Below are 27,320 nucleotides of genomic sequence, written 5' to 3' on the forward strand. Positions count from 1 at the left end.
TGAGACCGGATGCAAAGCTCACTGAGTCACCCGGCAACGGGAGATGGGCAGGGAACAGGGAGAGAACCAGAAATGGCCAGAAAGAGAGACCGAGAGGGAGATGGAGGCAGAGGAAGTCAGAAACGGGCGACTGAAGACACATCCAGAGAGGATTTCATTCACAAAAATCAAGGCTGCTCCCTCAGGCCCCAGCTGAGGGAATCCAAGGGGGAAAGATGGGGTTGGGGGCAGATTGATCCTTCCTCCCTCTTCCCTTCCCGCCCCCCCAGCCCCAGCATCCTTCAGAACCATTTTACCCCGCCCCCCAGCTCAGGGGACGTAGCCCTCCGCCCAGTAATCGGGATCAGCGTCCAGCCCCTCACTACCACCCAGCACAGGGACCTTGGCGTCCCAACCTTAGGGACCCGGGTGAGCTCTAGCCCCCTCCCCCACCTGCAGGCTGCTGGGTTTCCCTGGCCCTTCGGGAGGGGAAGGGGCGGCCGCAGCGCCCCCAGCCCCCTTTTCTCAATGGGATGGGATTTTGTGAATGAGCAGTCACGTGACACTGCTTCCTTTGTCCGCCCGCCTCCCCCGACAACAGGTGAAGCAGGGAATGAGGGCGGGGGTCCCCCCAGGGCCTAGCTGGAATAAAGCACTGGGATTTCAGGGTGTCCTACCCTCCCCACACATCCTGTGTTGCCTGGGGGGAGTGGTCCTCAGCCTTCCTCATGGTGAGGGTCCAGGACGGAATTTTGTGAATGGGGCACCTTGGAGAAAGTCCAGACCCCCCAAATGAAGACCGATACCCTGAATGGTTGTCGCGCAGTTCGGGGGGTTCCCACTCCCTAGTCCTCCCAGCCGGGGCCTGAGGGGCGCCTGGGTGGGCAGAAGGCGCAGCGCGGTCCTGGCCGCCCCCTCATCGGGCCAAGCGGTCTGTCAGCCCCCGCCGCCTCGCCCCCCTCGGCACCTGCCTGCGAGGCTCCGGCCGGGCTCCGAGCGGCGGCGACGCGGCCTCCTCCTCCTCCTCTTCGTTCCGGCTCCCTTGCTGGCTCCGGCGGCGCTGGAGACGGGCACCGGGAGCCGGGGCGAGGGGGGAGGGAGGGGGAACCTGGAAGACGGGTGGGGGGGGAAGGGGCGGCTTGGGGGAGGGGTAAGAGCGAGGCGGGCTTACTTGCCCGCTGGGTCCTAGAGCCCGGCACTAGCTCCAGAGAGCAGCCCCCCAGCCCCCATTTTCTTAAGATCCAGAGGGAATCCCCCACTTCTCCATCCATCTGCGCCATTGGTCCCTAATGCTATGAGGAGGGGACAGGGGCAGGGACAGGGACTGGTCTCAAGGTTCTAAAGAGGCAGTGGTCTACGTTGTGACTTCCAAACAGGAGGGGCTGAGTGCCTGACAGGATTCGATAAGGGGTGGGGCGAGAGGGGAGCCTTCACAAGGGGGGTGGGGTTGGAGGGCCTGGGTATAAAGAGGTTTGGCTGCTGAAGGCCAGGACTAGTGAGTGCGTCACGGAAGGGGCGGGCCCACGGTGCATGGGCCTTCGGGGCACGCCGGGGGAAGGAGAAGGTCTTGGGAAGCGAAGGAGCAGGGTCTTAAAAAGGCGGAGCCTAGAGGTAAATTGCCTTCGGGGCGGGGCAGATGAGAGGTCCAAAGGGGAGGAGCGACGCTTCGGCGCTTGCATGGGCGGGGCCTTGGGAGGGAATAAGGAGGGGGCGGAGCATTCTACAGGGGAGGGGGCAAGGAGAAGGACCCCAAAGGGGTGGGGCTAAGGAGAACGACCTAAAGGGGTGGAGTTTAGAACTAGAAGCCCTGGGGGCGAGGAAGAAGACCGCTGAGTATTTCTAGGGGAGACGCGGGTTCGTAAGGGGCCGGGCTCCCGTGGGCTCGCAGGAGGGCGGGGCCTCGAGCTCCCGGGGCGGAGCCTAGATCTCGGGGTCCGTCCTCGCTGTCGCGCCCACTTGCCTTCACCCGCACCCCCGTTCTTTTCGGTTATTTTCTGCTACGGCCGTTCCCTGCCCTGCCCCGGGCCCAGGGGGCCGCGGTCTGAACTCTGGTCGGCTGGAGGACTCGGTGAGTGGCCTCCTCAGGGCGGAGGCGGGGCCAGGGCGGAGCTTGGGGACAGGGGTGGAGCTTGAGTGTGGATGCTTGCTAGTAGATTAAACCTGGAGCGGGAAGAGGTTTAGGAGAGAGACCTGAGGATCTGCCGCTGCCTGGGAAGAGGGTGGGACCCAGACGATCCATAGAGAAGTGGGGAGTCGGAGTTAGAGGAGACGACTGAGGGATCGGCGTGACCAGCCAAGGGGACCGGCATGAAACCTTAGTACGTAAAGGGGCTGGGACTGGAGTATCTGCAGCAGTGTTGGGAACATGAGAAAGAAGGCCTGAGTGTCGGAGGTCGGGGAACAGGAGTGCGACCTAAGGACTTGGCCCTGAGAGGATCTTGGACGGGGCCGGTGCGAATACATTAGACCAAGTACAGTCAGCCTCGTAGGTTCCCCACGGCCCTGGCAGGCTGACTGGCGTAAGTTTTTCCGACCAGTCTCCGAGCTCCGTCAGAAATGGGGAACATGCAGTCGGAGCCGTCCGCGGGCGGGGGCTCCCGAAAAGAGCAGGCCTCGGACCGCGCCCCCGACTCCCGCCGGACATCCCTGGTGGAGCCCGAGGTGACCTCCCAAGCCATGCGCCTGACTCGCGGGCTGGGCGTCTGGTTTCCTGGCAGCTCCGCACCCCGGGGACTCCTGGTACCCGGGGAGTCCCAGGCCTCACCCTCGACCCTGCCCCTCACCTTAGAACGGCCCTCTCCAGTGATGCCCCCTCCTGAAGAGGCGGCCGCGGTCTCCGCACCATCCCTGGCCCCCGCGGGGACCCTGTTGCCCGGCCCCTCTAAGTGGCAAAAGCCCGCGGGCACTCCAGCGCCCCGAATCCGCGGCCTGCTGGAGGCAAGCCATCGCGGCCAGGGCGACCCTCCGAGCCTCCGCTCGCTGCCGCCGAAGCCGCCACCGCCACCACCCCGGCAACTATCCGTGAAGGACACTGTCCCGAGGGCTCCATCCCAATCTCCACCTTCCCTGGAGCCGTGGAAGCCGCCACCACCATTACCTTCCGAATGGCAGCCTGCAGACCGTAGAATCACTCCTGCTCTGGCCACACCCACCTCGACCCCCACAGAAAGCCAGGCTAGGCCCGGCAGCCAGGGCCAGACGGCCGGCAGGGCTCGCGGAGGGGCGCCTCCCCAAGCCGGCGAAGGTGAAATGGCCCGGCCTGCGGCTTCCGAGTCCAGCCTGAGCCTGCTGTGCAAAGTCACCTTCAAGTCGGGGCCCTCTTTAGCCCCTCCGGCAGCCTCGAGTTCCTTAGCAGCCAAAGCTTCGCTCGGGGGCGGCGGAGGCGGCGGCCTCTTTGCTGCCTCAGGTGCCATCTCTTATGCTGAGGTCCTGAAGCAAGGGCCCCTGCCTCCTGGAGCCGCTCGCCCCTTGGGAGAGGTTCCGCGAGGGGCACAGGAAGCCGAGGGAGGTGATGGAGACGGCGAAGGGTGCTCTGGTCCTCCCTCGGCGCCTGCGTCCCAAGCCCGGGCCCTACCGCCGCCACCCTACACCACCTTCCCAGGCTCGAAGCCCAAATTCGACTGGGTGAGCGCTCCCGACGGCCCCGAAAGCCACTTCCGCTTCAACGGGGCTGGTGGAGGCGTTGGGGCGCCGCGACGGCGCGCGGCCGCACTCTCTGGCCCCTGGGGCTCGTCTCCGCCACCACCGGGGCAGATGAACTCAGCTCCGGAGCCCCGGAGGCCGGCACCTGCCCTGCTGGCGCCGCCTATGTTCATCTTCCCGGCACCCACCAAAGGCGAGCCCGTGCGCCCAGGGCCTCCAGGCCTGCAGGAGTTACCACCAATGCCGCCGCCCACGCCGCCGGCTGCGCTGCCGCCCACACCGCCGCCCGCGTCGCCGCCGCCCACACTGCAGCCACCTGCGCTCCGGCCAACGCCGCTGCCGGTGGCTCCCTCACCCACCCCAGATCCGGGCCACGCGGAGTCAGCCCTGGCTCCCACCCCAGGCCCAGGCCACGCGGAGTCAGCCCTGGCTCCCACCCCAGCCCCTGCTCTGCCCCCAGCCTTAGCCGCCGACCAGACTCCGGCCCCGGACCCAGCCCCATCCCTGGCTCCAGCTCCCACCATGGCTGAGCCCTCGCTGCCCGCGCCCGCGGCTGCGCCCAAGTCCCGCACGCGCAGGAACAAGGGTTCCCGTGCAGCCCGGGGCACGACCCGTGAGAACGGCTTGCCTGGAGATGGTCCTCGCGAACGAGTTACAACTACTGTGCCTGACAGCGGCGGTGGAGGGGGTGGTGGCAGCGGGGCCTCTCAGGCTGGGGCAGCTAACACCGGCGCTGCGCGCCACTGGCCGCCCTTCCAGGTGCTTAACTCCTGTCCCTGCAAGTGTTACTGCCGCCACCAGCCACGCCATCGCCGCCTGCCACGCAACGTCTCTGCCTGGTGAGAAGAGGGGAGAAGGGGCCAGAGGGGATACCCCTCGAATTACCGAACCCCAGACTCCTGGATAGAGTCCTACTCAGCCCTTTGGCTTCCTGACCCTAGAATGACCCATGGCCTTCCTCTCTGCCACACTTCAAACCTAGCTGAGCTCCCACCCTGCAGGACCAAGAGGACCCTTGATCCCATGCTGACCTTGGCAGGAAAGGGGACACCCTGGCCCAGCCCTATGGCATCCGATCTCCAAGTGGACCCTTGGCCCTCCTGTACCTCTTGAGCCATCAGAGAGGGAGGAGGCTGGTCCCAGCTGGCCTGACACTATACACTGCCTTGACCCTATCCCTGAGGGTACCAAGGAGGACCACGTCCCAAGCCATTCATGGATGGGGGTGAGGAGATGACTGTTCCTGGGACTAAAAGGGGGTAGATGCAGCCCTCTCAACTTTACTATGCACAGGGGCAGCCCTGAACTCCTGACCCCTCTAGCCTCTGGCAACTTCTCCTGACTGTGGGACTGAGGCTTTAGCCACCAGAGGGCACTCATGTCCCTCCCAGCCCTTATGCTGGGGAGGCTCCTGAGTGCCACATCCAGGGGGAACACTGCAACCTCTGGCCACCCCCTACCCACACTGAATCACCACATCTGGCCACTAGTGTCTGATCCTGGCTCCTGGGGACGCTGAATCACTGAGACCATTCCGGACCTCTTGAGGCTTAGCTGGGACACTCACCAGCACTCAGCTCCCTTCCCTATGAAGTGGACACAGCCCTGCCCTAAACTGCCTTTGGGATATTCCAACATGGCTTTCAAAAGCTTCCGTATTCATATGGGGACAGGGAGGCCCTAGAAGGGGTAGGGACCTGGTCACATTGAGGGGCTTTGCTCTCTACCCTCCTGCCTAGGCTGAGCACGCCCACCAACCACCTGAGCGAGCCGCCCTGGGTTGCCACCATCAAGCTGGCCGGCTCCTTGGTGGCTGGGCTGGAGCACTACGACCTGCAGACCACCCATTCCAATTGAGTGTAGTCGGGCCAATAACCTCCACCTTCCTCTCCATGCCAATAAAATGACCAATCCAGATGCCAACAGATTGTCAATCACTCGCCAAGGCCTGGAGGAGTAGGGTGCAGCACGGTCGCAATTAAAGCACATCTTGCAAACAATCAGGAGGCCAGACCAGAGCAGCAGCAGCTGAGGTTCCATTCATCCAGCACCCAGACTGATGGGCCCAGGGCAGGATCTCATTCCCCTTCATCCATAAGCCCTGATTCTGAGCTGACCTGGTACCAAGCTCGGAGGCTCAGCACAAACCACTTGGCAAAGGAGTGATCATTCCCATTTTACAGTTGGGAAAACTGACTCTGGAAGACTTGCTCTTTCCACATCCCACAAGATATTCAGCCAGATTTGGACCCCACGCCTGGAACACTTTCCCAGGAATTTCAAGGCAGGAAACTTAGGCTGGTGGGTGTGAGAGGAGGTCCTCAATCACTGTGCTGGCTCAGGGAGAGAGGGACCCATGATAAGCCCACACCTTTGTTCCACAAAGGGCTCAAACTGGCAGCCCACAGATGGGTTCCATTTCACATGTCATTCGAAAAACTGTTTAATTCATTGCCAACATTTCTTTTTAATGGGACACTTCACCCCTTTTGTTGAAAGACTCCGGTACCCTCGCCCAGCATTCTTTTGTGTCCACAGCTGGCTAGAACAATCCCCCTACCTGGGGCCATGCCCTCCTGCAGGCCACAATGCTGCTGGGCCACACAATGGGCATCTGTGTTTGAGACCCTGAGCAATGGCCACCAGAGGCTGCCCAGTCGGAGGGTGTTATCTCCAACTTCTCAGCACCCCAAAACTTCTAAGTTCTTCAGAGATAAGAAACTGTCTCTCTGCCATCCCAACTGGGGAGACAAGGGCCTGGAAGAGAGAATGTCAATCCACCTTTATTGGAGGAAACCCTGTGCTGTAACTGTTTTAAATAACTGGTGCCCTGCCCCACCCAGTGACCGGTGGGCTCAGACGATCATCTCCAGCTGCCGGGCATACTCGATGACCTGTTTGGCCAGTTCCGTGGAGGGAATGGTGGTGTCTTCTGGCTTCTGCTGCTGGCTGGCAAAACTGTAGTAGTTGCTGGGGCCCAGGACCCACCCTCGCTGCAGGAAGGGAGGGATTAGAGATGGGTGGGGTGATTACAAAGGCACCATCTCAACCCCATGGAGCCAGCACTTGCCCATGTGTGCCATGCCCCCTCTTCTCACCAAAGCTACTCTACCCCAACGACTCTTTGCAAGTAACTTCCCCTCTCCGTGCCTCAGTTTCTCTGTGTTGAGAATGGGACCCTAATTACATACCTCTCTGGGTCGACTGTGAGGGTTCAGTGAATCAACACTTTTAAAGTGCTGAGAATAGTGTTTGGCCAGAGTGATCTATCAGTATCAGCTGTCACCATCACTCAAATGCAATTCCACCTTTTTGTTTTTTCCCCAGTTTCACTCTTATTGCCCAGGCTGGAGTGCAATGGCGTCATCTCAGCTCACTGCAACCTCTGCCTCCTGGGTTCAAGCGATTCTTCTACCTCAGCTTCCCAAGTTGCTGGGATTATAGGCACCCACCACCACGTCCAGCTAGTTTTTTGTACTTTTTAGTACGGACAGGGTTTCTCCATGTTGGCCAGGCTGGTCTCAAACTCCTGACCTCAGATGATCCTCCCACCTCGGCCTCCCAAAGTGAGCTGAGGTGAGAGGATCCACCTTAGTGGATGTGAGCCACCGTGCCCAGTCCAATTTTACCTTCCATAGCCTGGTCCTGGCCCTCCTCCTGCAACACCAAGCATGGTTCATGCTCAAATGCCTGAGACTAAATGAAGCCAAGTCTTGCAGAAAAAGCTGCCCCCTCTAAGAAATTTTCGTAAAGACAGCAGCCAACATGCGTGTAGCGCCCCCCTCCGGCTGGTGTCACGTGCTAAGCTCATCCCATGTATTAGCTCTAGCCTCATTCTGTGGATAGAGAAACTGATGCTCAGAGAGCTTTGGCAGCTTGCCTAGAGTCACACAGTTGAACTTAAACTTGGGCAGTCTTATTCCAGTGTCCCTCTAGGCTACCCCACAGTTGTGACTGCACCCCTTGGTCCCACGGCCCCTTGCCCTGCACCCCGGCCACCTTCTTGGCGTAGTCTGTCATCTTTTTGGGTGTGCTGAAGAAGAGGATCCGCGTGGCCTCGGTGAAAAGGATTTTCTCGTAGGCCTTCTCGATGCACCCGGCAATCTCATCCCTGGGGGAAGACGAGAAGCTCCTCATTACTGAGCATCAACAACCTCCCAGGCCCTGTCCCCCCAGACCTGCCCCGTGTCAGCTCTGACCCTGGAGTTCAGCACTGATGGCAGGAATATGTGAGGGGCCCTGTTCCATTCATCAAGGCTCAGAGGGGGAGAAACTTGATCAGACTCGCAAAGCAAGCAAGAGCTACGGGGGATCCCCACCGAGATCTCTGACTCCTGGGCCCACGTTCTGAATCCCACTCCCAGCCACAGGATTTCAGGTCTGAAACCCAGCTTGGGATTCACATGAGGGCATCTCTTCATATAACACCCTTCACCAGCATGCTTCATAGATCCTGAGGGGGTTCCTTGTACCCATCAATAGGCACCACGAACAACACTGAAGTAGAAAAAGATCGAGGCGTGAAGTCACTGTAGTGGGGGAGGGGCTTAGCTCTGGGGAAAGGCCAGTGACCTGGAGGAGTGCCTCCCACATCTCTTAGGCCATGTGGTGGGTAGTGGGTACTGGATACCACTCCTCACTTGAGTGTCTCTGGGCTTGCCTTTGCCACCTAAAGAATGGAAACTCATTCCAATCTGGTGCTCTGCCCAAGTGAACCAGCTCGGCCACCACTTCGATATCCTTTTACTCCTCAAGGGATTTGTATATCGCATCCGCCTGCCCATGTGATGTCGCTTGTGCACACAGCAACCCAAGGCGCCGCTGGGATTTGGTGACCCCATTCTAGAGAAGGGGAAACTGAGGGTTCCAGAGTTTGGTAACCTGAGGTGAAGTCTCATGACTCAGTGGATGGGCATCTGGGATGGAAGACGGACTAAGACAGGCAGCACAGTCCGTGCCTGCTGAATCAAGCCTATGCTCGGGCTGGACACACGTGGCCACACAGCTCAGCAGCCAAGGGTGGTGAGTGAGATGAGTGCTATTATCCACAATCCCATGCCCAGGCCCAATTCACTGAAAAGGAGTCCTGAGGTGCTAGAAGCATGAGAAACAGGCCTAGCCTACCCAGACAACCAGTGGCTGGAATAAGATTCAGACTCGGAGCTGTCTGACTCAAGCCCAAGTTCCTTCCAAACCCCTCGGGGCCTGGGCCTGCCATGCACCTGATAGTGTCCAGCAGGATGTCAATGAAGAAGGTGTAGCTCTCGGCGGGGATGTTTCCCTTGGCCAGGAACACCTTGTTGTAGCTGCCTTCCATCAGGTACTGCAGAGGCCGGGAAGGGGAAGGCAAGAGTCAAAAGGAGGCTGCACGAGGCCTACCTGTGTGGGCTTCATCACATTCCCAGTGCCCCTGTAAGCTCTACACTGCCAGAACACCCTTTGCCCCAGAGCCACACCCCTTCCCTGGATACCCCCCGTTCCAGAAAGCCCTTGCTGGTTTATACATACACATACTCACACACACTCTCTCTCTCCCCCTTCCTCCCTCGCTTCCCCCAAGCCTGCTCTGAGGTGGCATCTCATTATCTCATCTACTTCCAATTATCCATCTATTCTCCAGGAGGGAGACAGGGCTGGCTCCACTCCAGGCTCAGCCCTGTACACCTCTGCCCGAACTGTGCTGCCCGCCCTAACTGCCCTCTCTCCCACCCTCTCCCCCATGACCAAATCCTCCCGTAAGACGTCAACTCCAGGAACAACTTCCTAACCTTAGGTCTAAGGCTTTGCCCTGGGCCTGCTCACTTTGTTCCAAAAACACTGTCTTCTTGGCTGTCCCTCGACAGACATGGTGCTGCCTTAGGACACCTGGACTGGCTGGTCCCTCTGCCTGGCTGTCCACAGGGTTCAGTTCCTTACCCTTTTCTTTAAAAAAAAAAAAAAAAAAAAAAGTTTTTACTTATTTTTTTAATAGAGATAGAATCTCACTGTCACCCAGGCTGGAATACAGTGGTGTGATCACAGCTCACTGCAGCCTTGAACTTCTGGGCTCAAGTGGTCCTCCTGCCTCAGCCTCCCAATGTGCTGGGATTACAGGCGTGAGCCAGTTCCTCACCCTTTTCAAGTCTTTCTCCAATTTCACCTTTTCAGCAAGGCCTTCTGACTCCCCGAGTAACTGTCACCCCTGCCCCTACCTCTCCACCCTCCTTCCTTTTCCCCACAGCACTCAGCATCTGACAGACCGCACAGGCCACTCACTCTTCGGGCTTACTATCTGCTTCTGCCCTCAATGTCACCACCACAAGATCACGGGTTTCATCTGCTTGGCTCACTGCACAGTCTGACAACCTACCACAGCACCAGGCACACAGCGGGGACTATTTGCCGGGCAAACAAGAAGATGAGTCCGTGGGTGGAAAGGTGGATGGACCCTGGCCACCCCTTCAGGAAAGGCCTCCTAAGGCCGTCCCTGCACCAGCCCCTCCGGCCAGGCCCTCCCCTGCCCCTTGCTGTCTCACTTGCTCCAGGGACACAGGGTGCTTGATGTAGACATTGGTCTGGATGTCCTTGGCAGGCAGCCGCTCCAACTCCGTGTGGAACTCAGCCACCCGGTTCTGGGACAGCAGGAAGAGGAGGTTGAGGCCCAGGAGCTGGTGCATGTAGGCTGACTCGGGGAGCTGCTCCCTGTGGACCAGAGGAGGAGGATTTAGCGACCTAGCAAGCCCTCTACCCCCAGCTTTAGGCATCCTCACCACCGTCCCAGGCATCTCCCTGAAGAGGTATCAAGTCTTGGGTTTTCATATGAGGAAACTGTGGCCCAAAGATGCATGAATAATTCACTTATAAGTCATACTGACCCATGCGAGTGACCTCACTTCAGTGAAATGACAGCCTCAGTTTCCCAAAGTGTAAACTGTGTATCACCACAGTATCTTCTTTTTTTTTTTTTTTTGAGATGGAGTCTTGCTCTGTTGCCCAGGCTGGAGTGAGCGGCACAATCTTGGCTCACCTCCCCCTCCTGGGTTGGAGTGATGAGTGATTCTCCTGTCTCAGCCTCCCAAGTAGCTAGGACTACAGATGTGCACCACCACGCCCAGCTAATTTTTTTTTTTTTTTAAAGAGATGGGGTCTTGCTATGTTGCTTAGGCTGGAGTGCAGTGGCTATTCACAGGCGTGATCCCACTACTGATCAGCATGGGAGTTTTGACCTGCTCCATTTCCAACCTGGGCCGGTTCACGCCTCCTTAGGCAACCTGATGGTCCCCTACTCCCGAGAGGTCACCATATTGATGCCGAACTTAGTGTGGAGACCCGATCGGCATAGCGCACTACAGCCCAGAATTCCTGGGCTCAAGCAATCCTCCAGCCTCAGCCTTCCGTGTAGCTGGGATTACTGGCATGCACCACTGTGCCTGGCATATTTTGTATTTTTTAGTAAAGATAGGGTTTCACTGTGTTAGCCAGGATGGTCTCAATCTCCTGACCTCATGATCCGCCCGCCTTGGCTTCCCAAAGTGCCAATTATAGGTGTGAGCAACCGCGCCCGGCCTTTTAAAAATTCTGAGACAGGGTCTTGCTCTGTCATTCAGGCTCACTACAGCCTCAACTTCCCATGCTCAAGCCGTCCTCCCACCTCAGACTCCCAAGTGGCTGGAACTACAGGTGGACATCACCATGCCCAGCTAATTTTTTGGGGATTTTTTTTTTTTTTTTTTTTTTGGTAGTAACAGGATTTCGCCGTATTGGCCAGGCAGGTCTGGAACTCTGGGGCTCAAGTGATCCTCCTGTCTAAGCCTCCCAAAGTGCTGAGAAGACAGGCATGTGCCAGCATGCCCGGCTTCACAGTATCCATTTTGTAGAGATGGGTTGAATGAACAAGGGTTAAGTGAATTAAATGATTCAACCCAGGTAAAGTGATTAAAACAATACCTGGCCCAAATAAACATGAAGTGTTAGCTATAATTGTATTAAGAGTCACTGGAGTCAGGTGTAATGACTCAACAACTATAATCCCAACACTCTGGGAGGCCAAGGCAGGAAGATCACTTGTAGCCAGGAGTTTGAGACCAGCCTGGACAAAAAGCAAGACTTATCTCTACAAAAGCTTAAAATAAAAGAGCCAGGAGTGGTGGTGTGCACCTGTAGCCCTAGCTACTTGAGAGGCTAAAGCCAGGAGGATCACTTGAGCCCAGGAGGTCAAGGTTGTGGTAAGCCATGACTGCACCACTGCACTCCAACCTAGGCAACAGAGTAAGACCCTGTCTCCAAAAATAAATAAATACATAAATAAAAGAATCACCACTCCTTACTTACTCAGGAAACTGACAGAGGTAAAGTCATTTTCTCAAGCCCTCATAATCAGGAAGTGGCTGAAAGTTTCAAAGCCAGGTTTGTCTGATGTCAAATTCCCAATTGTTAATCTGTGCAGGTATCATTCAGGTTTATATTCAACACATAAGCACTGAGCCCCTTCTCTGGGCCTGGCCCTGTGGTAGGCAGTGCTAGGACATCGCAGTAACCAAGACAGTTTCAGACTCTGCCTTTAGAAAGCTCATGGTCCAGTGAAAGGGCTGGGGTGGGCAGGCACAGGCAGAGGGCTCAGAGCTGGAACGGCACTGGCAGCCACAGGAAAGAACTTGGTCTTGTGCCTGAGGACCCTGGAGAGCCATGGCAGGTTCTGAGCAGGGTACGGACACTGTCAAATTTTAGTGTCACATAATCCTACTGGATGCCACAGGGCTCCGAGTCAGAGGGGCAAGGCTGGGGCCAGGGCAAGTGAAAGGCGATGGCAGCCCCACTGCGCAGAAGGAAGGCAGTGTGGGATGGGTAGGGGGAGGCCGACCAGGTCCTATGAGACTGGATCAAACGAGCAAAGTCTCAGGACCTCCAAGCCAACCCCCAACCCTGCAGCCACTGAGAACAAAACTAAGCCAGGAGGAGTTCCCAGGTGAAGGAAGAGGACCCAAGTGGCCGGAGCTCCAGAGATAAAGGAGCCGCCATGCAACCACCCCCCAATCGGGGGCAGGGCCCATCCTCACTTGTAATCAAAGTAGTAGCATTTGAGCTGGGCCATGTAGCGCTCGAAGGAGGGGATGTCCTTGCGGAGGATGCTCCACTGGGCCCCGATCTCCAGTATGTCCCCTGTGGGTGACAGAGTGAGCTCTCAGGTGACTGAGGTCCCTTCCCCAGCCACCACCGCTACCATTCCTGCCATGACCCCCAACTCATCGCCACCCACCGACCGCAGTGACACTCACGGGCCAAAATGAGCTGCTGTTTGGTCAGCTTGGTCCCTGTGGTTGGCAAGAAGTTGAGCTCCAGAAGGACTAGCTGATGGGGAGGGGAGGGAGGGAAGAAAGAAAAGATGGAAATTCAAATACAGATTACTTACCTGCTCTATGCTTTGGTCTTCCCACCTGGAAAATGGAGCTAACCATCATCATGACTCATGAGGAGTCCCTCCTCACAAAGCACTCAGAACAGGGCCTTGAGCACACAACACATGCCCATTTAAGATTACATCACATTACAATTATTAATCGCCCCACTGGGTAAACAAGGTGGGGACACTCGGTGCCTGACCCAGTGGAATGACGCGGCCGGGGGAACCAGCACATTCAATTCTTGGCCGATCTTCCCCATGCTCGATTGGGGAAGGGGTAGCTGGCCTATCCCCAAAATCTGTATTTGGGAGGTGGAGGTCCAAATCTCCCCCCACAGTTCAGCCCGCACATCATTCCTTAGTAAGCTCAGTAGCTTGTTCCAAACCACTGCATTTACACTCCCTCCCAAAACGCACTTGGTCTCAAGCACTCTGAGCCTCGTATTCTTGTTCTCTACCTCTAAGAGTCTTTCTTCTAGGCTCAGTCCTGCCTTCACAACTAGGCTATCCCCTCTCCCCAGAGACGCGACCCGAAGCCCCAGATCTCTCACAGCCTAACCCAGCCTGGTCTTAACCACACACCCCCTACACAGCCCACCTTTTCAGCCTCATTCTTTTTTTTTTTTTTTTTTTTTTGAGACGGAGTTTCGCTCTTGTTACCCAGGCTGGAGTGCAACGGCGCGATCTCGGCTCACCGCAACCTCCGCCTCCTGGGTTCAGGCAATTCTCCTGCCTCAGCCTCCGGAGTAGGTGGGATTACAGGCACGCGCCACCATGCCCAGCTAATTTTTTGCACCTTTAGTAGAGACGGGGTTTCACCATGTTGACCAGGATGGTCTCGATCTCTTGACCTCGTGATCCACCCGCCTCAGCCTCCCAAAGTGCTGGGATTACAGGCTTGAGCCACCGCGCCCGGCTTCAGCCTCATTCTTTTATCACTCTGGGCAGTCCTCATTTCCCACTTGGTCTTGCCTGGAAATCGCCATCAGGAAAAGCCCGAACCCCAATCCTGCCACTCCGACCAGGTAACCCTCCGAGCACCAAAAATTTAACCCCTGACTCAGTTCTGCCATCACGAGTCTTTCCATCATTCCCCCACCACCCCCGCGTGGGTCCATTCCAGTCACCCCTCACTTAAAATTGTAGAGACAGAGTCTCTCTTTGTTGTTCAGGTTGATTTGAACTCCTGGCCTCGGCCTCCCGAAGGGCTGCGATTACAGGCGGGAGCCACCGCGCCCGGTCCCTCTCTCGCTTCTTGACCCCCTCCGGGCCCGCACTTCAGCTGTTCCAAATCTTTCGCCCCATCGGATCCCCCAGCCCACCTCAGTCTCGCGGGCACCGAGGTGTCTTCTGCGGCCCGGGACTTGTTTGGGTCCAGACACCTCGTAGCGCCCCCCACGCCCGCAACACTCGTTTTCCTGGGCCTGCCGAGCTTACCTTGAGCCGGCCCAGCTCTTCCCCGCACTTGCTGAGGTTGGGGCTTTTACGGTTCCACTCGCCCTTGAGTTGCTCGTACATGCCGGCCGCAGCCTGCAGGACAGCGCCTGAAGGCGCCGCAGCCCCGGAGTTCGAGAAGCCGGCAGCCCCGTTCACCGCCGCTGCCGCCATCTTGCGTGATGCGGCAAACCCACCGCCTGATTTACGGCAGCGCCGCCTACAAGCGCTCGCCCGGCGGAAGTGGGGCCGAGAGGTGGAGCCCAAGGCCCGGGGCGGAGCTACAACCTGCCTCCGCCCGCCCCGGGTAGCCCGCTGTCGCTCTCGAGGTGGCGCCCTCGGAGCCCTGCCCTTAATGAACATGTCAGTTGGAGCTCCACCTCTGTCGTCACTCAAGATGGTGACCGGAAGTAGGGTTTTGCCCTAAGTGAAAATGGCAGCTGTCTCAACGCCGTCCACTCCGCCTCCCCAACCTCACGGTTCCAGTGATAAATATGGCTGCCCTGGCTTCACTGAGTGTTCGGGACGCTGCGTAACTGTCCTGGAGGTTTTGCCTTCAGGGCAGCTTTTCCAAGCCAAGAGGTGGCAATGTGGTGCCATTTGGAAAGCGGTGTTATTCTGGTTTTATAGACAGGCTTTGAGAGGCTGGGTAACCTTCCAAAAGACTAACAGCAAGAATGGGTACCTGGGGCTCCCTCTCCCGTCTCTTTCTCAAAGCATCCTTCCACGTTTTTTTCCCCAAGCTTATACATATATGAACGAACTCATCCCGTTCTATGGCTTTAAATATATGTGCCGGGCGCGGTGGCTCATGCCTGTAATCCCAGCATTTTGGGAGGTCGAGGCGGGCAGATCACACGGTCAAGAAATTGAGACCATACTGGCAAACATGGTGAAACCCCGTCTCTATTAAAATTACAAGAATCAGCTGGGCGCGGTGGCACACACCTGTAGTCCCAGCAACTCTGGAGGCTGAGATAGGACAATCGCTTGAACCTGGGAGGTGGAGGTTGCAGTGAGCCAAGATCGCGCCACAGCACTCCAGCCTGGCAACAGAGCAAGACTCCAACTCAAGAAAAAAAAAAAAAAAAAAAAGAAAAGAAAAAGAAAGTCATAAATAAGTGGAGGATTTAAGATGGAGTTTAGCTCTTGTTGCCCAGGCTGGAGTGCAATGGTGTGATCTTGACCCAGGGCATCCAGGGTTCAAGCGTTTCCCCTGCCTCAGCCTCCCAAGTAGCTGGGATTACAGGCATGTGCCACAACGCCTAGCTAGTTTTTGTATTTTTAGTAGAGACGAGGTTTCACCGTGATGGTCAGGCTGGTCTAGAACTCCTGAACTCAGGTGATCCACCTGCCTCGGCCTCCCAAAGTGCTGTTATTACAGGCGTAAACCACCTTGCCTAGCCAGGATTCACAACTTCTTAAATCAACTTCTGCTTCCTCCATTGATTGATAATACACTTGCACATTCAACATCCCTTCCTCTCTCTCTCTCTCTCTCTCTCTCTCTCTCTCTTTTTTAGAGGGAGTCCCTCTTCCAGCCTTTTTCTCTCTCTTTAAAAATATTTTGGTTGGGTGCACTGGCTCACACCTGTAATCCCAGCACTTTGAGAGGCCGAGGCAGGCAGATCATGGGGTCAGGAGTTCTAGACCAGCCTGACCATCACAGTGAAAACTCGTCTCTACTAAAAATACAAAAATTAGCTGGGCTTGGTGATGCACACCCACCTGTAATCCTAGCTACTCAGGAGGCTGAGGAAGGAGAATTGCTCATCAGGAGGCGGAGGTTGCAGTGAGCTGAGATGGCACCACTGCACTTCAGCCTGGGTGACAAAGTGAGACTCTGTCTCAAAAAAAAAGTATTTAAAATTTTTTGTAGAGACAGGGTTTCACTATACTGCTCAGGCTGGTCTCGAACGCCTAGGCTCCAGCAATTCTCCTGCCTTGAACTTGCAAAGTGTTGGCATTACAGGTGTGAGCCACCGTGTCTGGCCAGCACATTTTTCTCAAACTCAACTCTCTCTCCACCATTTAGAGTGTCATCTCCATAAAGGCAAGACAGTTTCCTTCACTACTGAATTCCCAGTATCTCAGTGCTTGGCAGATATTAATAGACAGTCAATAAATATTTGTTAGCTGGGCACAGTGTCTCACGCCTGTAATCCCAGCACTTTGGGAGGCCAATTGGGTAGATCACTTGAGGACAAGAGTTCAAGTCCAGCCTAGCCAAGATGGCAAAACCCCGTCTCTACTACAAATACAAAAAGATTAGCGTGGTAGTGGGTACCTGTAATCCCAGCTACTCCTGAGGCTGAGGCAGAAGAATCGCTTGAACCCGGGAAGCAAGGGCTGAGATCATGCCACTGCACTCCAGCCTGGGCAACAGAGCAAGACTCCATCCTAGGAAAAAAAAAAAATTAGCCAGGTGTGATGGTGCACACCTATGGTCCCAGCTACTCAGGAGGCTGAGGCAAGATAATTGCTTGAGCCTGAGAGGCGGAGGTCGCAGTGAGTCAAGATTGTACCACTGCACTCCAGCCTGGGTCATAGAGTGAGATCCTGTTTAAAAATATATATATATATATATAGTTTCAAGTATGAGGGGAAACCCAGTCCCAGTCACTCCATCTTGGCCAGAAATGCAGATGGTGGTATTTAAAACACATGTTGACTTAGTCGATACAGGATTATGATGTGTTTATCTGGACCATGAGGTGACTCAATAGAATCTTGGCGGTGGAAATATCCTTAGCCAGTAGATCTTACACGCGTCTTGCCAGCTCTTGTTATTGTCAAGTTTCATCAGGATTTTGTGCTGCCAACCATGCCTAGTCCATGCCAACCCCTGGTTTATTCCTCCACCCTGACCCTCTGGGTGAGCACCAACTAGACACAATCTCATACCTTTCCTCATTCACTCTTTCATGTGTTCCTCCATTAACGCTGACTGAATGCCTACCATGCATCAGGGTATTTTTTGCTCTTTTTTTTGTTTTGTTTTTTGAGACGGAGTTTTGCTCTTGTTACCCAGGCTGGAGTGCAGTGGCGCGATCTCGGCTCACCGCAACCTCCGCCTCCTGGGTTCAGGCAATTCTCCTGCCTCAGCCTCCTGAGTAGCTGGGATTACAGGCACGTGCCACCACACCCAGCTAATTTTTTGTAGTTTTAGTAGAGACGGGGTTTCACCATGTTGGCCAGGATGGTCTCGATCTCTCGACCTCGTGATCCACCCGCCTCGGCCTCCCAAAGTGCTGGGATTACAGGCTTGAGCCACCGCGCCTGGCCTTTTTTGCTCATTTATTTCCTTCTGCCTTCATACCTCCATCTGTCGATTCATCGGTCACTATGCATCCATCCAGATTAAGGATTGTATAACTAAGCTCAGATGGTGAAGGGAGTTGTCCGGAGGTCAGAGACTGCACTTAGAGGAAGGCAGAGAAGAAAAAACGACAGGGAAATGTAGCCCCCAATGTCCACAGGAGGCTGAATCCTGTGCAAGTTGGGAACTTCTGGATCAAACTGTACCTGAAGCTAAATTACCAATGCCTATAAATTACCATTTTCAGGTAGATGATTTGAGGGAAATATTTGCTATTTGCAACTAAAATAAGAATCCTGACATCTCCAGGGTCCCTTCCTTTAGACATTAGACAGGTGTTGACATTCAAAATATTTAACACTGAACAATCAGAACAGATGGTCAGCTGTAGCAATGGGCCTGGTTTATGGAGGATCCTGCTGAACCACAGGGAGGTCTGGGGCACCCTAGGGAGGGGCTCAGCCAACAGGCACACAGGGAAGCCACTATTTAACATGTGCTCTAGAAGGTTTTTGATATTTTTTTTTTTTTTTTTTTTTTTGAGACGGAGTTTCGCTCTTGTTACCCAGGCTGGAGTGCACTGGCGCGATCTCGGCTCACCGCAACCTCCGCCTCCTGGGTTCAGGCAATTCTCCTGCCTCAGCCTCCTGAGTAGCTGGGATTACAGGCACGCGCCACCACGCCCAGCTAATTTTTTGTATTTTTAGTAGAGACGGGGTTTCACCATGTTGACCAGGTTGGTCTCGATCTCTCGACCTCGTGATCCACCCGCCTCGGCCTCCCAAAGTGCTGGGATTACAGGCTTGAGCCACCGCGCCCGGCCGGTTTTTGATATTTTATTGATTGTTTTGTCTTGTTTTTTTGAGTCAGAGTCTTGGTCTGTTGCCCAGGCTGGAGTGCAGTGGCACAACCTTGGCTCACTGCAACTTCCGCCTCCTAGGTTCAAGGGATTATCCTGCCTCAGCCTCCCAATACCTGGAATTACAGGTAAACACCACTATGCCCGGCTAATTTTTTGCATTTTTAGTAGAGATGAGGTTACAGGGTTTCACCATGTTGGCCAGGCTGGTTTCAAACTCCTGACCTCACCTATTCTGCCTGCTCTGGCCTCCCAAAGTGCGGAGAGTACAGGCATGAGCCACCGTGCCTGGCCGGGTTTATGATACTTTAATGTGCAGCTATCTGATACAAACCTTCTGAACTCAGCCAGGCATGGTGGCTCATGCCTGTAGTCCCAGCACTTTGGGAGGCTGAGGTGGGCGGATCATGAGGTTAGGAGATTGAGACCATCCTGGCCAACATGGTGAAACCCTGTCTCTACTAAAAATACAAAAATTAGCTCGTGCCTGTAATCCCAACTACTTGGGAGGCTGAGGCAGGAGACTTGCTTGAAACAGGGAGTCAGAGGCTGCATGAGCCGAGATCATGCCACTGCACTCCAGCCTGGGCAACAAGAGCAAAACTCCATCTCAAAAAAACAAAACAAAACAAAAAAACTTCTGGAGTTTTTAAGAGAACCCACAGCTGGTCCTGAAATCAGGCTTTATTTGAGTCTGAACAGGAAGTAAACATCAAGCAAAACAGAAAAAAAGAGGCCTGGGCTGGGTGACGGGCACAGCTTCAAGATGGGCCTTGTAGGGGAGGCATGATGGTGGCTGGGGGTGGGGGCAGGTGAGAGGCTAAGGTTGTCAACTGTCCCTCCATGGCTTCCCTGGGTTCAGCCCCATCCTCTTCTATCCTGGAGCTGGCAATGGAGCTCTGCCTAGACTGTCTCACAGATGATACGCTGGAGATTCCGGAAATGGAGGTGTAGGTGTAGTAGGAGTCTGAGGCAATGATGTCATTTATCTTCCACCGGAGCATCGTGCAGCCCTTCACCATGAGGGGCCACAGGAGGCGGAAGATGATGTAGAAGATCACCAGGCCCACAAACACGCTGGTTGACACCTGCAGGGAGCAAAGAATGAATAAGGAGTTGGCACATGATAGGTGCACAGTCCATCATCTGAATGGATGCACGTGACAGAGGAATTGACAGATGGAGGCGTGACGGCTGAAATAAATGAATAGACAGCCCGTTGCACAGTAGGCATTTAGTCAGCATGCCTGGATGAGCAAGTGAAGGAATGAATGAGGGAAGGTACAACAAGCATAGGTGTGGAGTCGGGGAGGGCCCTGGCCACCCACCAGGGCAGCTCCCAGGCAGCCACTCACCATGAAAATGAAGAGGGCCCGCTTGGGACTGAGTGGCAGCCCATGGATGTGCACCAGGAAGGTGAGCTGGTAGTTGCAGTAGGTGCTCGTGTCCACTCCTCTGTGGGGATTGGGAAAGGATCCAGGATGAGAGGAGAAGCTGGGCACTCCATGAGCAGCCCCTGAGCCGCACCTGGGCCACCTGCCTGGCTCACCTATTGCTCACCAACACCTTGAAGAAGAATTCAGGGGAGAAGATGCCTCTGGGAACGTTGTCATAGCATGGGGAGTTCTCCAGACACAGCCACCTGCGAGCCAAAGATCAGGGAGTTGTTCTACCAACCATGCCTAGTCTGCGCCAACTCCCAGTTTCTTCCTCTACCCCAACACTCTTGATGAGGACCGAATGGGTGCAGTCTCACGCCTTCCCTCATTCATTCCTCACTCAGCCAATCATCCTGATTGAACGCCTACCCTCTAACAGGCTGTCTACTTATTCGTTTCCTCCTGCCATCACACCTCCATCTGTCAATTCATCTGTCACGTGCATCCATCCAGATTACAGTCTGTGTACCTATCATGTGCCAACTCCTTATTCATTCTTGGCTCCCTTCAGTGCTTTATCCCATAAATACAGCTTGAGCACTTACTAGGTACAAAGTCACATCTTTCATTTATTCTCTTCTTTATTCATTATTCAATAAATGCAGGTTAGGCCGGGCACAGTGGTCCAAACCTGGAATCCCAGCATTTTGGGAGGCCAAGGCAGGTGGATCACTTGAGGTCAGGAGTTCAAGACCAGCCTGGCCAACATGGTGAAACCCCGTCTCTACTAAAAATACAAAAATTAGCCAGGCATGGTGGCATGCACCTGTAATCCCAGCTACTCAGGAGGCTGAGGTGGGAAAATCGCTTGAATCCAAGAGGTGGAGGTTACAGTGAGATGAGATGGCCCCACTGCACTCCAGTCTGGGTGACAGAGCAAGACTCCGTCTCAAAAAATGAAAATTAAAAAAAAATTTTTAAATGCAGGTTAAGTTCTACTAGATGCAAGTTGTTTATTCATTCACTGCCTTCATTTGCTCATGGCTTCATTTTTTTCCCCTTCATTGAATGAATCTTAGTTACTGAGCCCCTGTATATGAATTTGTTTCTCCATTGTTTTATTCATCATTAATACCCCCATTCAAATATCAATAAATGCCTGCCATGAACTAATTTATTCATTTGTCCATTATTTCATTCAATAAATATTATGTCAACCAGTCTGGCCAACATGGTGAAACCCTGTCTCTACTAGAAAAAAAAAATAGGCTGAGCACGGTGGCTCACACTTGTAATCCCAGCACTTTGGGAGGCAAAGGTGGGTGGATCACAAGCTCAGGAGATCAAGACCATCCTGGCTAATGTGGTGAAATCCCATCTCTACTAAAAATACAAAAAATTAGCCAGGCGTGGTGGCATGCGCCTGCAGTCCCAGTTACTCAGGAGGCTGAGGCAGGAGAATTGCTTGAACCTAGGAGGTTGTGGGGGGGCATTGCTGTGAGCTGAGATAGTGCCACTGCACTCCAGCCTGGGCAACAGAGAGAGACTCCATTTAAAAAAAAGAAGAAGAAGAAGAAAGAAAAAAAATACAAAAATACAAAAATTAACTGGCCATGGTGGCATGCACTGTAATCCCAGCACTTTGGGTGGGTAGATCACCTGTGGTCAGGAGTTCGAGATCAGTCTGACCAACATGGTGAAACCCCATCCCTGTTAAAAATACAAAAATTAGCCAGGTGTGGTGGCAGGTGCCTGTAACCTCAGCTACTCGGGAAACTGAGGCAGCTGAGGCAGGAGAATTGCTTGAACCCAGGAGGTGGAGGTTGAGTGAGCCAAGACTGCACTCCCAGCCTGGTGGGCCACAGAGGGAACCTGTCACACACACACGCACAAATAAATACCATGCTGAGTCCATTCAGGACCCAGTCCTGAGGGAGAGACAGATGCCACATCAGACAGTGACTGCCCAGACCTGCCCACACTGGGATGGGGATGCACAGGTAGAGGGCTCAGGGCCCGGATGGGAGAGTCCCAGGAGGCCATGGGAGCCACAAAGGGACAACTGTCCCATCCTGAAACAGAAAAGTCCTCCTGGCTGAAAGGGCATCTATCTAAGGCCTGAAGAGAGTAGGAGGGGGCAACATTCCAGGCCGAGACTTCCGCTCGTGCAAAGTTCATTCCCATTTGAGGAACACAAAGGCAATCCGTGTGACTTGGGGATCAAGAGGCCTCCTACAGGCAGAGAGGATGGGCGCGCCCGATGGACTACCGACAGGTGGGGGCCCAGAGGGCCTAGCGGCCAGGCTGCACACTCACTCGATGCCGGGGCTCTGGTGGGACATGATGTGGAAGGCTGAGTCCTTGGTGGTCCTTGTTGTCCTTGTGGTCCAGATAAGGCTGTTGGTCCTGTGCAGGACCAGGTCATCTCAGCCAGGGGTTGGGGGGCGGGGGGGCGGTGTGGGGGACGTATGGCCTCAGCGGCTAGTGGAGAGACGCCAGAGGTGCGTGCAGGGGGCGTGGTCTCAGGTGTGCTCTTAGGCGCAAGGGGCGTGGTCTCAGGGTGGACTGAGTTTGCCCGTGGGATCCTAAGAGCCCTGCTGTGGGCGGGGCCTGAGATGCGAAGGCGGGGGCTTGCAAGGCGGGCTTGGCTGGGAAGCTGGAAAGGCCTCCAGGGGAAGCAAGGCAGATTACGCGTGGGGCCCCGCGGGGATTACTTGTCCTGAGGGCTGTTGAAATGGTAGATTTCCTCCTTGCTGTAGTCTCTGATGCTTTCCAGTGTAGGCCCGCCACCCACCACCAGCAGCACGTAGCTACCAGGGACAGAAGCGCACACGGACTGGTCTCCAGGTGGCGAGTCCTGCACCCCTTCCCTTCTTCCCCCTCCACCTGCCCTAGCTGCAAACCGGCCAAGCCTTTACCTGCCCTGGAAACTGCCGGAGTCTCCTGTCACCAAATCTTGAATCAAGAAGAAGGGGTAGAAAACTATGGGGTTGGAAGGGGGTTGAGACCAGGAGAAGAAATTAGCATGGCCCGAGAAGCTGAGGACTAAGAAGGGTAAAGTGAGATGCCGCAGGACAAGGGGTGGGTGGCCCGCGGGAGAGGGGCGGGGCGGGAGCGCGCAAAGTGGTGGGGGCAGGAGCGCAGTGAACTGTGCAGGGGAAGGGAACGGACACGCACTGTCCCGGAAGAGAAAGCAGGGCATCTCGGGGTCCACTTGCACGCAGTCGAAGTAGTGTTTGTTCTGCCGGCGGCTGTATTCCAGCGTGTAGGTGATGTCGAAGGCCAGACGCTTGCCTGGGGGGCAGCCTATGAGCACTGGCACCAGCAGGTTGCCCTGAGTGGGAGGAGAAAAGGCTCACGGGGGGGCGGTGGCCAGGGACTCCTCAGACCCCTGGCGGGGTGGGGGGCAGGGAGGACAGGCCCTCTCCCGCACACGCCACCACCAGCTGCCCGGCTCTCCCTCACCACCGAGGGCGATATGGTCATTAATATCATTAAAACGACCCAGCGCAGTGGCTCACGCCTGTAGTCCCAGCACGTTGGCAAGCCGAGGCAGGCAGATCACTTGAGCCCAGGAGTTTGAGACCAGCCTGGCCAGCATAGCGAAACCCTCTCTCTACTAAAAATACAAAAAATTAGCTGGGTGGGGTGGCACGCCCCTGTAATCCCAGCTACTTGGGAGGCTGAGGCACGGAGAATCGCTTCAACCAGGGAAATAGAAGCCGAGATTGCCTCACAGCACTCCAGCCTGGGCAATAGAGCAGGACTCTGTCTCAAAAAAAAAAAATAAATAAAATAAATAAATAAATATATATATATATATATGTATGTATGTATGTATATATATATACACACACTTAAAACAATGCCTTGACCGGGCGCGGTGGCTCAAGCCTGTAATCCCAGCACTTTGGGAGGCCGAGGCGGGTGGATCACGAGGCCGAGAGATGGAGACCATCCTGGTCAACATGGTGAAACCCCCGTCTCTACTAAAAATACAAAAAATTAGCTGGGCATGGTGGCGAGTGCCTGTAATCCCAGCTACTCAGGAGGCTGAGGCAGGAGAATTGCCTGAACCCAGGAGGCGGAGGTTGCGGTGAGCGGAGATCGTGCCATTGCACTCCAGCCTGGGTAACAAGGGCGAATTTTTTTTTTTTTTTTTTTTTTTTTTTTTTGAGACGGAGTTTCGCTCTTGTTAGCCAGGCTGGAGTGCAATGGCGCAATCTCGGCTCACCGCAACCTCTGCCTCCAGGGTTCAAGCAATTCTCCTGCTTCAGCCTCCCAAGTAGCTAGGATTACAGGCATGCACCACCACACCCAGATAATTTTTTGTATTTTTTAGTAGGGACAGGGTTTCTCCGTATTGGCCAGGCTGGTCTTGAACTCCCGACGTCAGGTGATCCGCCTGCCCCAGACTTCCAAAGTGCTAGGATTACAGGCATGAGCCACCATGCCCAAGCTTTGATTTTTGTATTTTTAGTAGAGACAGGGTTTCACCATGTTGGCTAGGCTGGTCTCGAACGCCTGACCTCAGGTAATCTGCCCCACTCAGCCTCCCAAAGTGCTGGGCTTGAGCCACCACACCTGGCCTGCCCAAGGTCATTCTAAGCCAGGAGGGAGGAACACCAGGATGTGTGTGCCAGGGAGTGGGTAGGGAAGTGGGTGAGAACAAGAACTCCAGGCAGGCCCCTCCCCTATGACTTATGAGCTCCCGGGGTTACTCTGCACCTCTCTGAGCCTCCGTGTCTGCCCCTGGGCAAAGGTGGTATCACGTGTGTAAGCTAGTGAAGAACCAAGAACCCGAAGAACTGAATGGGGAACATATGAGTGGGCCGAGGAAGGGTGAGACGTGAAGGTAGGGCCAGGCCAGCCCTTATGCCACCTTTGTGCCAACTGCTAAAAGCGGCCCTGTTTCTCAGGCCCTCTTCTCTCCCTCTGCAGAAAAGTTATCAGAGGGGACATACAAGCTTGTGTGCAACCTGCGACACTGGAAAGGTGGCCCTTTCTGAAAACATGAATGAATGAAAGGAGTTAGGCCAGGCGAGGTGGCTCATACCTGGAATCCCAGCACTTTGGAAGGCTGAGGCCGGTGGATCACTTGAGTTTAGGAGTTTGTGACCAGCCTAGCCAACATGGAGAAACCCTGTCTCTACCAAAAATACAAAAAATTAGCCGGGCATGGTGGCGGGCACCTATTAATCCCAGCTGCTCGAGAGGCTGAGGCAGGAGAATCACTTGAGCCCAGGAGGCAGAGGTTGTGGTGAGCCGAGACCGCACGACTGCACTCCTGGCCGACAAGAGCAAAACTCCATCTCAAAGAAAAAAAAGTAAAGAATGAAAGGAGGTACTGGGGTGGGGCGGGGGAGAGTGAATGATGAGAAAGGATGAGAAGAAAGAAAATTATAAATATATTAGTGGGATTTTCAGGGGGATTAGCCCTGTTGAGACCTGACCCCAACCTTCCCCTCCCAGGACGCAGCATCCCAAGTTTCAGTACTTGCATACGGGGCTGCAGGTGCGTTTCCTGGAAGCAGAACCCAGATGAGCCCACCACCTGCGGACAGGAGGAGGTGAAGATGGTGATCCCCGCAGGCCCAGGCTTACCCCTGTCCTGCGCCCTCACCTCCAGGCTTGGACCTCACATTGACCATCATAGAAGTCTTCATAAGGTGATGTCCGCTAATGCCTTGGTCATAGCAAAGCTTTTTATCCTTGAGCGTAATCTGGGGTTGAAGGAGAGGAGAGGCAGAAATCAAGGACTAAGCAGGTCTCCCCAAAGACCAACGAACAGTTCAAATAACCCATAGCTGGGGTAAGGTGGGGGGCTGGTAGAATGGAAGGCCTCCATTTCCTACTCAGGAATAGGCTAACAGGGCCGGGTGCAAGGTGGCTCATGCCTCACACCTCATGAGGAGGCATGAGGATCTCTTGAGCCCAGAAATTTGAGGCCAGCCTGGGCAACATAGGGAGACACCCCATCTCTACAAAAAATAAAAAGTTAAGGCTGGGTGCAGTGGTTCACGTCTGTAATCCCAGCACTTTGGGAGGCCGAGGTGGGTAGACCGTTTGACGTCAGGAGTTCAAGACCAACCTGGCCAACATGATAAAACCCCATCTCTACTAAAAATACACACACACACACACACACACACACACACACAAATTAGCTGGCTGTGGTGGCGTGCACCTGTAATCCCAGCTACTAGGGAGGCTGAGGCAGGAGAATTGCTTGAACCTGAGAGGCAAAGGTTGCAATGAGCTGAGATCGTGCCATTGCACTCCAGCCTGAGTGACAGAGCAAGATTCCGTCTCAAAAGAAAAAAAAAATAGCTGGGCACCGTGACGCATGCCTGCAGTCCCAGCTACTCAGGAGGCTGAGGGAGGAGGATCACTTGAGCCAAGGAGGCCGGGAATGTAGTGATCACGCCACTGCACCTTGAGCCTGAGCGACTGAGCAAGACCCTGTCTCAAAAAAAAAATAAAAAACTTGCTTTGATCCCAACTTCCCGATAGGCCTCACCAAAAATAGCACCGAGTTGCGATTAATCAGGACCTCCTGCTTCACCAAGGCCTCGATGCAGCCCGGGTCGGCCAGCACCACGCCCACGTCCACCTGGGTGTGCATTTGGAAGGCGCTGCCTGCTCCGGGCAGTAAACGGGGTTAAGGCCTCCCTCACAGACAGGCCCCGCCCCTTGGACGGTGTCCCTGCCCCCAGGAGCCCAGATTTCTGGGCGGCCCCCACCCCGCCCTTCGGACGCCACTCTGGCCCCGCGCACAGACCGAGTTCCGCCTGTGCACGGTACGAGCGGCCTTGCCCCGACAGGAAGATGGTGAAGCTGTACTCAGTGCCCTTGTCCAGGAAAATGCGCTCCGGCAGCTGGTACTCGGGCTCGAGGTTATAGATCTTTTCGTAACTGTCCATGTCAATGTACACGCCGCCCGCGCTTCGCCAGTTGCTCGCCAGGAAGAAGTAGTAATCCTGGGGTACGGGATGCGCGGGGCAGAGTCAGCGCCGGAGGTGGGGGCACGGGGAGGGGTGTCCGGGCGCGGCCCCTGGCCCGGTTCCCACACCGCTCTGCCTACCTTGTCTACTTTGTTGTTCTGCCACCAGCGCCAGGTGGGGTCGTGCACCGGGTCCGCGTACGGCTGCAGGGATCGCCCGGCACCGTGAAGGGATGGGGGGCGGGGAGAGCCCCCAGGCCAGCGGCAGCCCCGGACCCCCTCCTAGCCTCAGTGCCAGCCCTTAACCCAGAGCAGAAGATACACACCCCAGCCCGTCCCCAAACCCTGCTTTCAACCTGGCCACACCCCCAACACCCTCCCTTCGA

At 55.2% G+C, this 27,320-nt stretch overlaps 3 protein-coding genes across 8 annotated transcripts in view; 1 reads left to right on the forward strand and 2 right to left on the reverse strand.

The window, feature by feature from the left end:
* The first annotated feature begins 2,108 nt into the window (after positions 1–2,108).
* On the forward strand, positions 2,109–5,538 carry GGN (gametogenetin). Its single transcript, XM_039465915.2, has 2 exons — positions 2,109–4,460; positions 5,361–5,538. Exons 1-2 carry the CDS (start codon positions 2,536–2,538, stop codon positions 5,476–5,478), a joined length of 2,043 nt encoding a protein of 680 aa, XP_039321849.1. The 5' UTR covers positions 2,109–2,535; the 3' UTR covers positions 5,479–5,538.
* Positions 5,539–6,388: 850 nt separating this feature from the next.
* PSMD8 (proteasome 26S subunit, non-ATPase 8) lies at positions 6,389–14,831 on the reverse strand. The gene is made up of 7 exons (XM_003937442.3): positions 14,438–14,831; positions 12,876–12,948; positions 12,657–12,759; positions 10,137–10,302; positions 8,844–8,944; positions 7,621–7,732; positions 6,389–6,614 (listed from the first exon to the last, which is right to left on the reverse strand). The coding sequence occupies exons 1-7, from the start codon at positions 14,795–14,797 to the stop codon at positions 6,477–6,479; spliced, it is 1,053 nt and encodes a 350-aa protein (XP_003937491.1). The 5' UTR covers positions 14,798–14,831; the 3' UTR covers positions 6,389–6,476.
* A 4,447-nt stretch (positions 14,832–19,278) lies between these two features.
* The window catches only part of CATSPERG (cation channel sperm associated auxiliary subunit gamma), a 30,333-nt gene continuing 22,291 nt past the window's right edge, over positions 19,279–27,320 (reverse strand). For 5 of the 6 annotated variants that reach the window (XM_039465912.2, XM_039465911.2, XM_039465909.2 and 2 more), the window contains 12 exons: positions 27,076–27,138; positions 26,773–26,971; positions 26,512–26,630; positions 25,634–25,714; positions 25,489–25,545; positions 23,169–23,325; positions 22,910–22,973; positions 22,706–22,801; positions 22,308–22,397; positions 20,162–20,254; positions 19,968–20,067; positions 19,279–19,700 (listed from right to left, as the gene is read on the reverse strand). In XM_039465912.2, coding sequence (XP_039321846.1) covers positions 19,374–19,700; positions 19,968–20,067; positions 20,162–20,254; positions 22,308–22,397; positions 22,706–22,801; positions 22,910–22,973; positions 23,169–23,325; positions 25,489–25,545; positions 25,634–25,714; positions 26,512–26,630; positions 26,773–26,971; positions 27,076–27,138 — 1,446 coding nt within the window. In that variant the 3' untranslated portion in view covers positions 19,279–19,373. The remainder of the gene's footprint in view (positions 19,701–19,967; positions 20,068–20,161; positions 20,255–22,307; positions 22,398–22,705; positions 22,802–22,909; positions 22,974–23,168; positions 23,326–25,488; positions 25,546–25,633; positions 25,715–26,511; positions 26,631–26,772; positions 26,972–27,075; positions 27,139–27,320) is intronic. The other variant, XM_039465910.2, reaches the window with a different exon arrangement.

The sequence above is a fragment of the Saimiri boliviensis genome, chromosome 14 (assembly GCF_048565385.1).
Source record: "Saimiri boliviensis isolate mSaiBol1 chromosome 14, mSaiBol1.pri, whole genome shotgun sequence".
Taxonomy (NCBI): domain Eukaryota; kingdom Metazoa; phylum Chordata; class Mammalia; order Primates; family Cebidae; genus Saimiri; species Saimiri boliviensis.

What these genes read in the sequence shown, in the direction of transcription:
- GGN (XM_039465915.2), top strand. Translation starts at nt 2,536, where the DNA reads ATGGGGAACATGCAGTCGGAGCCGTCCGCGGGCGGGGGCTCCCGAAAA. An exon ending in CCACGCAACGTCTCTGCCTG is followed by an intron (nt 4,461 to 5,360) that starts GTGAGAAGAGGG and finishes CCTCCTGCCTAG; the next exon opens with GCTGAGCACGCCCACCAACC.
- PSMD8 (XM_003937442.3), bottom strand. Translation starts at nt 14,797, where the DNA reads ATGTTCATTAAGGGCAGGGCTCCGAGGGCGCCACCTCGAGAGCGACAG. An exon ending in TGCTACTACTTTGATTACAA is followed by an intron (nt 10,303 to 12,656) that starts GTGAGGATGGGC and finishes TCTGGTCCACAG; the next exon opens with GGAGCAGCTCCCCGAGTCAG. An exon ending in ACCCTGTGTCCCTGGAGCAA is followed by an intron (nt 8,945 to 10,136) that starts GTGAGACAGCAA and finishes CGGCCTCTGCAG; the next exon opens with TACCTGATGGAAGGCAGCTA.